The sequence below is a fragment of the Balaenoptera borealis genome, assembly GCF_965194805.1.
Source record: "Balaenoptera borealis genome assembly, chromosome: 10".
Lineage (NCBI taxonomy): Eukaryota > Metazoa > Chordata > Mammalia > Artiodactyla > Balaenopteridae > Balaenoptera > Balaenoptera borealis.
Genome location: NC_138874.1, coordinates 94,150,596 through 94,167,450, shown reverse-complemented (window position 1 = coordinate 94,167,450; position 16,855 = coordinate 94,150,596). Strand labels below are relative to the sequence as shown.

The 16,855-nt window shown below is 37.1% G+C and overlaps 1 protein-coding gene across 1 annotated transcript in view; it reads right to left on the bottom strand.

The window, feature by feature from the left end:
- Window positions 1–12,068: 12,068 nt before the first annotated feature.
- Window positions 12,069–16,855, bottom strand: part of CFAP58 (cilia and flagella associated protein 58) — a gene marked incomplete at its 5' end in the record, with an annotated part of 102,539 nt that continues 97,752 nt past the window's right edge. The window contains 2 exons of the mRNA XM_082339681.1: window positions 12,069–12,310; window positions 15,960–16,093. Coding sequence (XP_082195807.1) covers window positions 12,199–12,310; window positions 15,960–16,093 — 246 coding nt within the window. The remainder of the gene's footprint in view (window positions 12,311–15,959; window positions 16,094–16,855) is intronic.

Sequence of the window (16,855 nt, the reverse complement as noted above, 5' to 3'; positions counted from 1 at the left end):
GGTTAACAGCTGATTTCTCAGCAGGAGCTCTACAAGCCAGAAGGGAGTGGCATGACACATTTAAAGTGATGAAATGGAAGAACCTACAACCAAGATTACTCTACCTGGCAAGGATCTCTTTCAGATTCAATGGAGAAATCAAAAGCTTTACAGACAAGCAAAAGCTAAGAGAATTCAGCACCACCAAACCAGCTCTACAACAAATGCTAAAGGAACTTCTCTAAGTGGGAAACACAAGAGAAGAAAAGGACCTACAAAAACAAAACCATAACAATTAGGAAAATGGGAATAGGAACATACATATCGATAATTACCTTAAACATGAATGGATTAAATGCTCCAACCAAAAGACACAGGCTCGCTAAATAGATACAAAAACAAGACCCATACATATGCTGTCTACAAGAGACCCACTTCAGACCTAGGGACACATACAGACTGAAAGTGAGGGGATGGAAAAAGATATACCATGCAAATGGAAATCAAAAGAAAGCTGCAGTAGCAATACTCATATCAGATAAAATAGACTTTAAAATAAAGAATGTTACAAGAGACAAGGAAGGACACTACATAATGATCAAGGGATCAATCCAAGAAGAAGATATAACAATTATAAATATATATGCACGCAGCATAGGAACACCTCAATACATAAGGCAACTGCTAACAGCTACAAAGGAGGAAATCGACAGTAACACAATAATACTGGAGGACTTTAACACCTCCTTTACAACAATGGACAGATCATCCAAACAGAAAATTAATAAGGAAACACAAACTTTAAATGACACAATAGACCAGATAGATTTCATTGATATTTATAGGACATTCCATCCAAAAACAGCAGATTACACGTTCTTCTCAAGTGCGCATGGAACATTCTCCAGGATAGGTTACATCTTGGGTCACAAATCAAGCCTCAGTAAATTTAAGAAAATAGAAATCATATCAAGCATCTTTTCTGACCACAATGCTATGAGATTAGAAATGAATTACCGGGAAAAAAAACGTAAAAAACACAAACACATGGAGGCTAAACAATACGTTACTAAATAACCAAGAGATTCCTGAAGAAATCAAAGAGGAAATAAAAAAATACCTAGAGACAAATGACAATGAAAACACTACGATCAAAAACCTTTGGGATGCAGCAAAAGCAGTTCTAAGAGGGAAGTTTAGAGCTATACAAGCCTACCTAAAGAAACAAGAAAAATCTCAAATAAAAAATCTAACCTTACACTTAAAGCAATTAGAGAAAGAAGAACAGAAAAACCCCAAAGTTAGCAGAATGAAAGAAATCATAAAGATCAGAGCAGAAATAAATGAAATAGAAACAAAGAAAACAATAGCAAAGATCAATAAAACTAAAAGCTGGTTCTCTGAGAAGATAAACAAAATTGATAAACCATTAGCCAGACTCAAAGAAAAAGAGGGAGGGGACTCAAATTAATAAAATTAGAAATGAAAAAGGAGAAGTTACAACAGACACTGCAGAAATACAAAGCATCCTAAGAGACTACTACAAGCAACTCTATGCCAATAAAATGGACAACCAGGAAGAAATGGACAAATTCTTAGTAGGGTATAACCTTCCAAGACTGAACCAGGAAGAAATAGAAAATATAAACAGACCAATCACAATCACTGAAATTGAAACTGTGATTAAAAATCTTCCAACAAACAAATGTCCAGGAACAGAGGTTCACAGGTGAATTCTATCAAACATTTAGAGAAGAGCTAACACCCATCCTTCTCAAACTCTTCCAAAAAATTGCAGAGGAAGGAACACTCCCAAACTCATTCTACAAGGCCACCATCACCCTGATACCAAAACCAGACAAAGATACTACAAAAAAAGAAAATTACAGACCAATATCACTGATGAATATAGATGCAAAAATCCTCAACAAAATACTAGCAAAGAGAATCCAACAACACATTTAAAGGATCATACACCATAATCAAGTGGGATTTATCCCAGGGATGCAAGGATTCTTCAATATACGCAAATTAATCAATGTGATACACCATATTAACAAACTGAAGAATAAAAACCATATGATCATCTCAGTAGATGCAGAAAAAGCTTTGGACAAAATTCAACACCCATTTATGATAAAAACTCTCCAGAAAGTGGGCATAGAGGGAACCCACCTCAACATAATAAAGGCCATATACGACAAACCCACAGCAAACATCATTCTCAATGGTGAAAAACTGAAAGCATTTCCTGTAAGATCAGGAACAAGACAAGGATGTCCACTCTCACCATTATTATTCAACATAGTTTTGGAAGTCCTAGCCACGGCAATCAGAGAAGAAAAAGAAATAAAGGAATACAAATTGGAAAAGAAGAAGTAAAACTGTCACTGTTTGCAGATGACATGATACTATACACAGAGAATCCTAAAGATGCCATCAGAAAACTACTAGAGCTAATCAATGAATTTGGTAAAGTTGTAGGATACAAAATTAATGCACAGAAATCTCTTGCATTCCTGTACACTAATGATGAAAAATCTGAAGAGAAATTAAGGAAACACTCCCATTTACCACTGCAACGAAAAGAATAAAATACCTAGGAATAAACCTACCTAGGGAGACAAAAGACCTGTATGCAGAAAACTATAAGACACTGATGAAAGAAATTAAAGATGATACCAACAGATGGAGAGATATACCATGTTCTTGGATTGGAAGAATCAATATTGTGAAACTGACTATACTACCCAAAGCAATCTACAGATTCAATGCAATCCCTAACAAATTACCAATGGCATTTTTTTACAGAACTAGAACAAAAAATCTTAAAATTTGTATGGAGACACAAAAGACCCCGAATAGCCAAAGCAGTCTTGAGGGAAGAAAACGGAGCTGGAGGAATCAGGCTCCCTGACTTCAGACTATACTACAAAGCTATAGTAATCAAGACAGTATGGTACTGGCACAAAACAGAAATATAGATCAAAGGAACAGGATAGAAAGGCCAGAGATAAACCCACGCACCTATGGTCAACTAATCTATGACAAAGGAGGCAAGGATATACAATGGAGAAAAGACAATCTCTTCAATTAGTAGTGCTGGGAAAGCTGAACAGCTACATGTAAAAGAATGAAATTAGAACACTCCCTAACACCATACACAAAAATAAACTCAAAATGGATTAGAGACCTAAATGTAAGACCAGACACTATAAAACCCTTGGAGGAAAACATAGGAAGAACACTCTCTGACATAAATCACAGCAAGATCTTTTTTGATCCACCTCCTAGAGTAATGGAAATAAAAACAAAAATAAACAAATTGGACCTAATGAAACTTAAAAGCTTTTGCACAGCAAACTACAAACAAGACGAAAAGACAACCCTCAGAATGGGAGAAAATATTTGCAAATGAATCAACGGACAAAGAATTAATCTCCAAAATATATAAACAGCTCATGCAGCTCAATACTAAATAAACAAACAACTCAATCCAAAAATGGGCAGAAGACCTAAATAGACATTTCGCCAAAGAAGATATACAGATTGCCAACAAACACATGAAAGAATGGTCAACATCACTAATCATTAGAGAAATGCAAATCAAAACTACAATGAGGTATCACCTCACACCAGTTAGAATGGGCATCATCAGAAAATGTACAAACAACAAATGCTGGAGAGGGTGTGGAGAAAAGGGAACCCTCTTGCATTGTTGGTGGGAATGTAACTTGATAAGCTGCTATGGAGAACAGTATGGAGGTTCCTTAAAAAACTAAAAATAGAATTACCATATGACCCAGCAATCCCACTACTGGGCATATGCCCAGAGAAAACCGTAATTCAAAAAGACACATGCACCCCAATGTTCACTGCAGCACTATTTACAATAGCCAGGTCATGGAAGCAACCTAAATGCCCATCGACAGACGAATGGGTAAAGAAGATGTGGTACATATATACAATGGAATATTACTCAGCCATAAAAAGCAATGAAATTGGGTCATTTGTAGAGACGTGTATGAATCTAGAGACTGTCATACAGAGCGAAGTAAGTCAGAAAGAGAAAAACAAATATTGTATATTAACACATATATGTGGAACCTAGAAAAATGGTACAGGTGAACCAGTTTGCAGGGCAGAAATTGAGACACAGATGTAGAGAACAAACGTAGGGACACCAAGGGGGGAAAGTGGAAGGAGGGTTGGTGGTAGTGTGATGAATTGGGAGACTGGGATTGACATATATACACTAATATGTATAAAATGGATAACTAATAAGAACCTGCTGTATAAAAAAAATAAATAAAATAAATTTCAAAAGAAAACCCCCAAAAACAAGATGAAACATAAAATCCAAATAACCCTATATCTATTTAAAACCTTCCCACAAGAAAAATTGTAATTTCAGGTAACTTTAATGGAAAGTTATGTCATGTATTTAAGGAAGAAATAATACCAATCCTACACAAAGTATTTCAGGAAATAGTGGAGAAGGATCATTTCCCAATTCAGTTTGTAAGGCCAGCAAAACCTTGAAACCAAAACCAGACAAAGATATTATAAGAAAAGAAAACTACGACCAATAACCCTGATGAACATAGCTATAAAAGTCATTAACAAAATGTTAGCAAATTTAATTCAACAACATATAATAATGATAATATGTATAAAAATGACCAAGTGGGGGTCTATGCAAAGAATACAAAGTTGGTTGAACATTTGAAAGTCAAGGTAATTCACCATGTTAACAAAACAAATGAGAAAAAAAATATGATTAACTCAATACACGCAGAAAAGGCATTGATGAGACAGTATCTATGCATGATTAAAAACTTAGCAAACAGGCAATAGAGGGGAGCTTCCTCAACCTAATAAAAGGCATCTATGAAAATCCTACCGCTAACATCATACATCATGATGAAAGACTCAAAGCTTCCTCCTAACGTCAAGAACAAAGCACCACTTTAATCTAACAATTATTTGAAGTCCTAGCCAGTTCAAGTATGGTGATTACGAACAAACAAATAATAAAAAGCATACTGACTGGAAACAAAGAAAAACTGTCTTTATTTGTAGAAAACATGTTTACGTTTACAGAAAATCCTAAGTAATTCCAAAAAGCTGTAAAATAAATGAATTTAGCAATGTCCTCAGATACAAAAGGAATATACAAAAATCAGTTGTATTTCCATATACTAATACCAAACAGAAAATGAGAGGTAAAATACCACTTACAATAACATCAGAAATTGCAAAATACTTAGGCAAAATTTTAACAGAATATGTGCAATATCTGTACACTGAAAACTACAAAATGTTGCTGAGAAAAAAATTTTAAATCTAAATAAATGGGGATATGTGCCATGTTCATGGATTAAAAACCTCAATTTTGTCAAAATGACAGTTCTTCCCAAATTGATCTCTAGATTCAATGCAATCCCAACCAAATTTCCAGCAGGCTTTTTTGTAGAAATTGGTAAGCTGATTCTAAGCTGTATATAGATATGGATAAAACCTAGAACAATTAAAAGATTTCTATAGAAGAAGAAAAAAGTTGAAGACCTTGTACCATTAAATTTCAAGACAAAATTATTGTCATCAAAATAGATAGGTATAGAGTTACAGAACAAAGTCCATAAATAGAACTGTTCAAATAAAGTCAACTGATTTTCTATAAATATGTCAAGGTAATTCAGTGGAAAATGACAGTCTTTTCAGCAAATGGAGCTGAACAACTGGATATCCATATGGAACAAAAATGAACCTCTACTCTAACCTCACACCACACATAAAATTAACTCTAAATGGACCATAAATATAACATAAAAACTAAAACGATAATAAAACTTCTAGATGAAAACAGATATAAAATCATTACTATTTTAGAGTAGGCAAAAATTACTTAGGACAAGAAAAGTACAAACTACATAAGAAAAATAAGGATAAATTGGACCTCAGTAAAATTTAAAAGGTCTGCTCTTCAAAATACACTATTAAGAAAATGAAAAGGTAAGCCAGAAACCAAGTGAAAATATTTGCAATACATATATCTGACAAAGGTTTTGTATCCAGAAGGCACAAAGAACGTTTACAACCTAATAAAAAGATTTTTTAAATGGTCAAAAGATCTGAAGACACTTCACATATGAATGACAGAAAGCACATGAAAAAAAATGTTTAACATAATTAGTCATTGGGAAATACAAATTTAAACCACAATGAGATATCATTATATATCCAATAGAATGGCTTAAAAAAATACTGACAATACTGAATACTGACAAAGATTAGAGTAATTGGAATTCACACACATTGTTGGTAGGAATGTAAAATGGTCCAACAGTTTGGCAGTTTCTCATCAAATTAAATGTATACTCGAATTGATCCAACAATTCCATTCCTGGAAATGATACTATTTGTCTACATAAAGACTTGTATATGAACAGTCATAACAACTTTATTCATAATAGCTAAACACTGGAAACAACCTGAATTCCCATCAACAGGTAAACCAATAGACAAATTGTGTTGTCAATATAATGGCATATTACTCAGCAATAAAAATGTATTAATTACTGATATAAACAACAACATTGGTGAATCTCAAAAAAACATTAAACTACATGAAAAAAAGCCAGGTGCAAAAGAGTGCCTACTGTATGATTCCATTTATATGAAATCTAAGAAAGACATAACTAATATAAGATGAAAAACAGATCCATCATTGCTTAGGCTGGATGGGGGCTGTGAATATTGCCTGCCAAGGGGCATAAGGGCATTCTTGGTGGGGGTGGAGGGCAGGGGTTGTAGTTGTGGTAGTGATTGTGGTAGTGGTTACTTGGGCATATGCATTTGTCAAAACTTAGCAAACTGTACACTTAAAATACGTGCTTTCATTATATGTGAATTATATCTCAATTACATCTTTGATTTTTAAAAAACAAAATATATCTATATATACTTATTTTAAATGTCCAGAAAGATACACTCAAAATTATAAAACAGTAGTATTTCAAAGGTGATATTCAAAATATTTAACAATTGGGAATTACAAGCACCAACCAGTCAGAACAGATGGTGGGCATGAACAATTGGTACAGCGAATGAGACGTGTATTAGCCCAGGAAAACAATAGTTATCAATAGATGGTGGGATTACTGATGTCCTTTTTCTTCTTTTTGCTTATTCGTATTTTCTAATTTTCTATCTGTATTTCAATCAGGTACTTTAAAATATGGGGAAAAACCTATTTTTAATTATAAAAAAGAAAAATGGTACCCTGTTGACATCACATTTCATACTGTTATAAAATTCTAATGGATCTCAAAACCCTAATGGAACTTTTAAATAATAGATATGAGAAATGGTATACTAAAACAGCATTGAATTAGAAGTTAAAAATGGATAATGCCATAAAAATACTTCCTATCTACTACAAAGAAAATAGTGAGATATATTTTTTAACTATTTTACCATTTTAATATTTTAAAATGCCCTCCCTTTGCTCCTATTACAACTAGGTCTCCATACAATTGATTATGTTTAAGACAGAGAATATCTTTCCTCAAATTGTCCAGGCTCTGAAATGCCATTCTGCTCTAAAGTCAAGATATAGTATTTTCTGATGGGTATCTTGGCCTAGGTCAAACTTCAGAATCTGGTTGAGCAAGCCAGGAAATCAAACAATACTTATCAACCTTGGATAAATTTTTATAGCAAAATTACAGCCCATGACAAGGAGAGTTGCTGCCATCTCCTCCTAGCATGACAACCTCCATCTCTACAGCTTATCACAGCAACAAACCTTTGCTCTGAGCAACTTCTTCAGAGGTAAGCACAATAAAAACCTGGCCTAAGAGCAGTCACTGAGAAGCTATTATCAGCAAATAATGACCAGGGAGTCCTCTTTATCATGTGTCTCTCTATCAACAGAGAAACCATACCAGCTCCCTATCAGCCCAGTTGAGAGTCAATGGCTGGTCTAGCAACAGGACTCTTTTTTTTTTTTTTAACATCTTTATTGGAGTATAATTGCTTTACAATGGTGTGTTAGTTTCTGCTTTATAACAAAGTGTATCAGCTATACATATACATATGTTCCCATATCTCTTCCCTCTTGCATCTCCCTCCCTCCCACCCTCCCTATCCCACCCCTCCAGGTGGCCACAAAGCACCGAGCTAATCTCCCTGTGCCATGTGGTTGCTTCCCACTAGCTATCTACCTCACGTTTGGTAGTGTATATATGTCCATGCCACTCTCCCACTTTGTCACAGCTTACCCTTCCCCCTCCCCATATCCTCAAGTCCATTCTCTAGTAGGTTTGTGTCTTTATTCCCGTCCTACCACTAGGCTCTTCATGACCTTTTTTTTTTTCTTCTTCCTTAGATTTCATATATATGTGTTAGCATACTGTATTTGTTTTTCTCTTTCTGACTTACTTCACTCTGTACGACAGACTCTAACTCCATCCGCCTCACTATAAATAACTCCATTTCGTTTCTTTTTTATGCCTGAGTAATATTCCACTGTATATATGTGCCATATCTTCTTTATCCATTCATCCGATGATGGACACTTAGGTTGCTTCCATGTCCTGGCTATTGTAAACAGAGCTGCAATGAACATTTTGGGAACAAGACAAGGTTGCCCACTCTCACCACTATTATTCAACATAGTTTTGGAAGTGTTAGCCACAGCAATCAGAGAAGACAAAGAAATAAAAGGAATCCAAATCGGAAAAGAAGAAGTAAAGCTGTCACTGTTTGCAGATGACATGATACTATACATAGAGAATCCTAAAGATGCTACCAGAAAACTACTAGAGCTAATCAAAGAATTTGGTAAAGTTGTAGGATACAAAATTAATGCACAGAAATCTCTTGCATTCCTATACACTAATGATGAAAAATCTGAAAGTGAAATTAAGAAAACACTCCCATTTACCATTGCAACAAAAAGAATAAAATATCTAGGAATAAACCTACCTAAGGAGACAAAAGACCTGTATGCAGAAAATTATAAGACACTGATGAAAGAGATTAAAGATGATACAAATAGATGGAGAGATATACCATCTTCTTGGATTGGAAGAATCAACATTGTGAAAATGACTCTACTACCCAAAGCAATCTACAGATTCAATGCAATCCCTATCAAACTACCACTGGCATTTTTCACGGAACTAGAACAAAAAATTTCACAATTTGTATGGAAACACAAAAGACCCCGAATAGCCAAAGCAATCTTGAGAACGAAAAATAGAGCTGGAGGAATCAGGCTCCCTGACTTCAGACTATACTACAAAGGACTCTTTTCTGAAACGCTCAAAACCCTGGGGTAAAATGATGGTACTGTATAATCTCCTAATGTTGCTTTACAATGCAGCTCAAATATGTGATTTTAAAAGCACCTTAAGCCCACTGTGAGCTCACAGTTATCTTTAATGATCTGCAAATCTCAGTGTTTTTAATAGCTCATTTTTGTACTGTGGCTACAGTGGCAACACCTGCACCTAAATAGTTATTGCTCTTAATACCCTGGGTTGTCAGGATGTGCAGTAAATGAGAGGCAGCAGCAGTATCTTCCACCTTTTCTAAGCCTTAATTTACTCTTCCTCCGTTTGAACATAAGTGTATTGAGCTGATAGAGCTGCTGCGTCAGCTCCCAGAGCCTGTGCGATCTCAGCTAATGGGACCAAGATCAGAGGTCATCAGCAGAGGCTGACCACCCTTCTCCATTACATGGGGAGAAACAAGAAGAAAATGGTAGCTAGAGGCCACCAGGGTTTTTCCCTCTGGAAGCTCCAACTCCTGAAAGTGAAGGATCTGTCCCCAGATCACAGTTATAAGAAAAATATACAGAAGTTTTCATGAGGTCCCCAATATGGCATTTCTGCAAGATACTAAACTATAAATTGCATTAGCAAATCTAGCTTCATCCATTTTAATGTCACTCACCCGCTAAACGAGGATAAGAATCATCTTTACAGTTGATATAATAAAGTATTAAGTAACAACTTTGATTCTCAAATTTCAAAACATAAGGTATCTCTTATGTAATAATAATAGTAGGTATTTATTGAACAATTACTATGGGCCTGACATTGTTCTAAGCTTACATGCATTAACTCATTTAATCCTCAAAACAACTCAATTGTTATGACAAGCCAGGATTTGAAACTGGCATCTGTCTCCAGAGTCTTTGCCATACTGCAATAGATCAAGAATCACAGACCCCATTTCTCTAGAGAAGTGAACCTCTTATAAAGCCACCCAAGGGCTCAGAAGGAAGTTGGCTATAGCTGTACTTCAAAATGTTCCTGAATGGATGGGAAACCCTCCAGTGCGGCACATGTCATAACTGTCTTGCCTCACCTTACCTGTAAAAGTCTTCTGCCTAAACAGAATGTGGTTGGCTCTGAGGGAATACAGCATCAGTGATTTTCAACAATGGAAACAGCCCCATTGTGATTCTTCAGGTTCAAGGTTTTCTAAGCAAATTCTCTTGTGTATATAACCATCCTCACGCTCCCACATGGTACACAAATTGCTGATGATCACACCTCACCACAGGGTCACCAGCTACACTGGAGGTTGATTTCTATATGCAGTTCTCGACTGGGATCATGTGAGAGAAGCAACAGAGGATGACACTGCCTGATTCAGTTCCCCCAGCCCTTAAACACTTCTGCTTTCAACAGTGAGCAACTGCTGTCTCTTTGTCTGAGAGCTGCTTTGCCTACAGGGAAGACCAGAAAGACCCTTCCAGAGCATTCCTTGGCCAGTGACTGGAAGCATGGGGGATATAAATAGCCCAGTTCCCTCACCCTGATGGGGGCAACTCTGAGATGTGATTACATTGTCTCCAGAGCTCCCTGAAAGGTCCAGCCAAAGTCTCCCACCATGGAACTTGACATTGAGCCTTAGGTTGGTCTCCTTCCTTTCCCTGTCCTACTTCCCCAACTCTTAGGGTGTTTCCTGGGATCACTTCAGAATCAATCACTTTCATGGCCATCATTGCCTTGGGTCTGCTTCTGGCAGTGAACTGAGAGGGACAGCAGAATATGATTTTAGATCCCTCTAAACTCCTACCTCTCTGGATAATCTAAACAAACATCTTGGGGCCATTAAGTCTCCTGCTCCTCTCAATGGGAACCTTAGTTCTGCAGCACAAATGGAATGATCTACTTATACTGTCCTTACTTATCCATGAGCTACTTACTCTTCAATTATTTTTTAAAAATTACAGAGGTCAAGTTATTGGGAGAGAGATGGCCAGAGTGTCCCACATAATATTACTGAATGAACACTCTAAACAAGGGAACTTTGAACTGATGCCCACATAACTGTGGCTTCAACACAAAGAAAATACAATGGATTCAGCGGCTCAAAATGCTGGCCTACAGCCTGGAAGGCAAACAGATCTCTGTCCCATGTAACTCTGTTCTCCAAGTGTGAGGTCTAGAAAGGATAGACCTTCAATGGATACCAGCCCAAACCCCTCATTTTACAGTCTTGGTTCCTCTGAATCACATCCTTGGGTTAAACATTTCTCACAGTAGTTTTAAACTTTAATTATGTACTCTACCAAAGCAAAGATCAAAATCTCTACAAAGGTTCTTTTTATTTTTTATGATGAAGCATTTATTAGTATGTCTCTTTGGAATAGATTTTCATACCCCAGGCCTGAAAAGAAATTCCACATAGAAATCACTCTCAGAACACTTTTTAAATACGAGAGTGTGTCCTTCTTTCTCATCTCATCAATGACTTGTTAGTGAGGAATAATTACAATAGATTCTTATTAATAAGAATGCATTGCATTTCAAAAAATTTTTTAAAAAATATAAAATCTATGCACCAATGTCTATAATAGAGACATTAGGATCCAAACTTTCATCCATACAGAGTATCTAGATGTGGCGCATTTCAAAATAAATCAATGTGGTAGTAACAAAAGATCAGCTTCATGGAATGGGTCGGCCTAATTGAACAGATATAATTACACTCTGTTAATATCCATGTGGACTATGTAGAACGTCATCACTCTTATATGTACATGACTATAATAGTTCTGCGTTTCTTTCCATCCTGGAATCTGAGGACTGATTTCCCTAAATGTCTGTGATCCAAGGGATTTCAAAGAGATTCCTCCAAAATGTTCCAGAGTGAATTTCATGAGCTGTTCAGCTGGACCCAGCCAGCAGCTTGGAGTTAGGACTTCATCTTGGATGACTTGCTGAGGGGAAATCCACCCCCCGTAAAACGAGGGCCAGCTGGTTTGGCCATTGAGAAGGCATTCTCCATGCCTATTCTGTCCTTGTTCCTATAAGAAAGGAGGTGAAAGTTAACTTCCTTACCACCTTTTTCCTCTTCTATGTTTGATAGTTCTTAGGGTGAATTAGCCACTGAAAACTGCTTTGATCAAAGCTTCCAGTTTGAGACAAGGTGGTGGTTTAAATCTAATTAGGTGTTACTGATAACACATAGAATTAGGGAAAGACACAATTAAATGTGCTTTCCTCATGTTGATCTAAATACGGACAGAAGGCCTCATAAGAGCTCAGACCCTGTGGACTGGAGGCTCCTGACTTGTAATCATCTTCCTATTTTATAAAGCATTTGTTTAGTTCCAAAGATCAGTCAGAAGAATCCTTCTCTTGGCTCAATTATAATGATTAATTCATCATTTATCAACTTTTATAATCCAAAGTTTCAGTGGAAACATAAATATTTATCACACACACAAGGTATCTTCATCAAACTTGGACATTTATAAAATACAAATTTTCTTATAACTTTAGATGAGCAGCAGTTATTATTAGAAATAGTTTAAGATACAAGAAAAGCTGGGAAAGATAAATAAGATAGTACATTTGGCAATAGATAAAGGAAATTCTAATCTACAATGTATCTTCTACGCAGATCTTCTTTAAATACCCACACATACACACACACACATACACACACACACACATTCAGGTTTCCTGCAGAGGTATCTTAAATTTATACAAATTACCTATTGAATAATTAGGGGTCTTATGGAAAACATCTTTGGAGTCCCTTTTTAAAAATAAAAACTGAGCAAACTACTAAGACTAAAACCAATTAGATTTGGCTAATAGAAGTGATTTACTTCAGGGAAGAGAATTCTACCTTTTGCAAAAGAATCTGAATTGTACTGCAGACTCTAGACCAGCCTGGAGGTCCAGAGTAGGGGAGTCAAGGGCAGGTGGGTAGGACTGCAGGTCAGGACTGGAGCATGATAAAAACAGGGTTTGAGAAAAGTGAAAAAAAAAAGGCAAAAAGGTAAAAATGATATGAGTTGCTATTTTATAAAGAGTATATGTGAGGAGAATATCCACAGAGATTATTCTAAATTATTCCATTTGAAAAGAACCTGCAGAGAATTTGTTAATCAATCTAGCTGTCCCTTAGCAGAATTGACTTCATTATTATAAAAAGCCGTCCTCCATAAATAGGACAAAAGCTTTAGCCTTGAGTGGGTCCAGCAAAGAAGATTCCTTCAAGTACTGTGACAACTTGTCTACCTCCTGACTGTTGCTAGATGCAGGCAGTGCCCCCCTCCCCCTGCCCTCTCTCTCCTTAAATAACCTAAAATTTCCTCTCCGAAGGAACTTAAGCTTAATGCTTCTGGCCTGATCTAAGTTGACTAATGGGAATAATGTCTCCTTTATACGATCTTCTTAATGTATTTATAGACCACCTTAATGACTCCCTTCAGCCTTCTTCCTTCCAGTCTAAACCATCTCAGCACTTTTGTTCTTGCCTGGGCATATTTTCCTTCAGCTCTTTAATGTTGTTTTTTTTTTTTTCCCTGTTCTCCCATGAACTCATAACTCTCTGTCTCCCTCCAGTTTATGGATCCCAACTAAATGGAACGACCAAATGATGCCCTAGCCAGGTCAGATTGGCCACAAGGAATGAGGATTCAAGGCAAAGGCAGAGTCTAGAGCAGTGCTATCTGATAGAACTTTCCATGATGGTGGAAAAGCTCTATATCTGAGCTGCCCAACGTGGCATCCACTAGCCACACATGGCTACTAAATAGGTGAAATGTGACTAGTGCAATTAAGGAACTGAACTGCTAATTTGATTGAATTGCAATTCACTTTAATTTAAATAGCCACAAGTGGCATACTGCCCGGGGGCAGTGCAATTCTAGTGGATGGGCCATTGGGAGGGAATGAGCTATCAGAGGGGTGTCCCTCTGTCAGCATGCTCCCTGTGTCCAGAAAACTGTGTGTGCCTGGCCAGGGGATCAGTAAGGTCAATGGAAACTAGGCCAAATCCCAGGGCCAAGGCAGGGGAGTTAATGAGCTCTAGGAAGGCAATTAACTGTTTAGCCAAGCCAGCTGTTTATAACTGTTTCAACTGGACCACTGGTCTCCAAAATGGAATGCGTGAACTCTACAAGATGAGTGGGATGACCTGTTGGCAAGTGGCAAGAAGATATTAGAGATTCAATATTTTATCTTTGAAAATTAAAAATCATTCTTTACTAATAATTACTCACAAAGTGACAATAGTATTTGTGTGTACTTTATAAATTAAAATATATTGGAGGTAAAAAACTATTCCAAAATAGTATTTTTTTAATTTTAAAAACTATATGCATATATATTAGGGGGGCTGCAAGTTCAAAACTGTTTTTCTGATAAGGGTGCACACTCAGAAAGTTTGAAGGCCACAGAGCTAGACAACTGCCTCACATGGAAACTAGACATGACATTTCATAAGCACAATTTTGGTGTCCTAAAAGAAAACTACAGTGTTTCTACTCCAACATTCATTCAATTCACATCATTAATATCAGTGGTTCTCAAACATCAGTGTGCATGGAATTCACCTAGAGAGCAAGTAAACTGCAGATTTTTAAGGCCCATCCAGAACCTGCTGAATCCAAATATCTGGAAATTGGGCCTAGGAACCTGCATGTTTAATAAATCTCAACAGTGATTCTGAATCAGATAGTTGCTAGACCCACACATTAAGCCAGACCCATCTAAATTAGCTATAGTTTTTATCAATATTTTAGTCTACCAAGGAACTGGCATCTAAATGTGGAATGCGGGAATATTCTGATTTATAAAAAGGATAGATTTTTACTGGCAAATGAATTCACATCCAGCTACTTTAAGTAGCTGTTTGCCACTAATGGATTATTGGTGGATGCGTTCAAACCCTGTTTCACCATGTCCTTGAAACGCCCATGTGGATGAAATACCAAGCCTGACTTTCAACTCACAATGTGAGCCTCTACAGAATGAACAAGATGATTTGGGCAATGCACACAGCCAAGGTTCAAACCTGCTGATTCATCTGGGCCCACTCACTCACCCCAGGATTAGGCAAACAATAACAAAGTGAAGAGAACATTTACTCTTCAACATGTAGGCATCCTGAAACCCAAAATATTCACCTGATATCTGCATTACCATCTCCTAGAAGAATGCTCATGCCGATACACTACAGTAGATACTGAAGTCAGGTACTAGACATAGAAATGGTTCAGAGACAGTTTATCTAAAACATAGGTGAAAATTACTTGTGAACTGCTCATAATTACAGTGGTTTTAAATGTGAATATGCTTCAGCCCATACAAGGCTAATCGTGAACCTCCTTTGCAGACATAGTTATGGAATGATTATCTCCAAACCGTGAGAACAGTATGGGGAAAAAAATCACACTAGGTTTCCTCTGCTCTACACGAGGTCCACCAGTGAGCTGATACTAATGAATCCCTGTTAGGGTCCTAAGGAGGGGTCTCAGTATCAGAGGAGACACCCATCTTGCTCTGACACCAGCCCACTGAGGGACCTGTAGAAAGTAATTTGCTCACCCCTGACTTAGTTTACCCCAGTGAAGTCTGTGACTCTGTGACTGTCTGCAATTATTTTCTTATCAGGAGTTAATAGGCACAACAAAACTAGAACATTTGACTAATTCTTACTTCTGAATGTATTCTTTACGTTTCTGAGCAAGGTATTTCTTCTTTAAGTTCAGCAGTTCATTGCTAAGTTTCTCAATCTCATACTTATATTCTTGGCTCTGTGATTCATACATATTCAATTCTGAAGACAAAACCTAGCGTGACAAATAAAGCAGCATTAACAGAAGAAACGCGGTGAGACAATATCCTTTTCTGAAAAATCTTTTTAATCTGCGGCCACTTACCTCAGTGAGGCTAGAGATACAAAACCATGCCCAGGTTTAACAGTTAACCCGCACACTTCTACCAGTTCAAGGTCTGTATCTGGGTAGAAGTCTGACGGAGGTCTGAAGACTCATAATCCAGTGGCAAACAATGGAACCTCATTCCCCTGCTTTAAAGGAGAACCATCAGGCACAGGCTCACATATGAATGGTGTAATGTGGTTCAAGAACACTGTGAGTCGAACAGAAAAACTCCCAGACATACAGCATAAAATTGCTTTTAAAGCCTTTTTTTAATAAAGCATTCAGAAAAGTCATTACGAGGGAGCGTGATTCATCTGAGGATTACTGTAAAAATTACTCAGAATCATCCTGCCGCCACCACCACTCAGCAGGTATTCAATTTATATGTTTTCCAAGGTTGCTGTTCTGCTGAATGTCAATCACCTCTTTACTGTGCCCTTTGGGACTATTCACAGGTTCTCTCTTTATCCCAGCACTGGGACTTACCTCTAAGAAGCAGGGGGCTATGACATCTGCAGGGAGGGTGTGCTGCATGCGAGGGGCTCTAATAGGAAGCCTAATTACCTGCCTCTTGCACTGCTGCGTTCAGTAGATGCTACTGGTTTCAGGCTGGACAGGGAGAGAGGGAGTTTACTCACCTAAACGGATGTGTAGAGCACACTAAAGCGA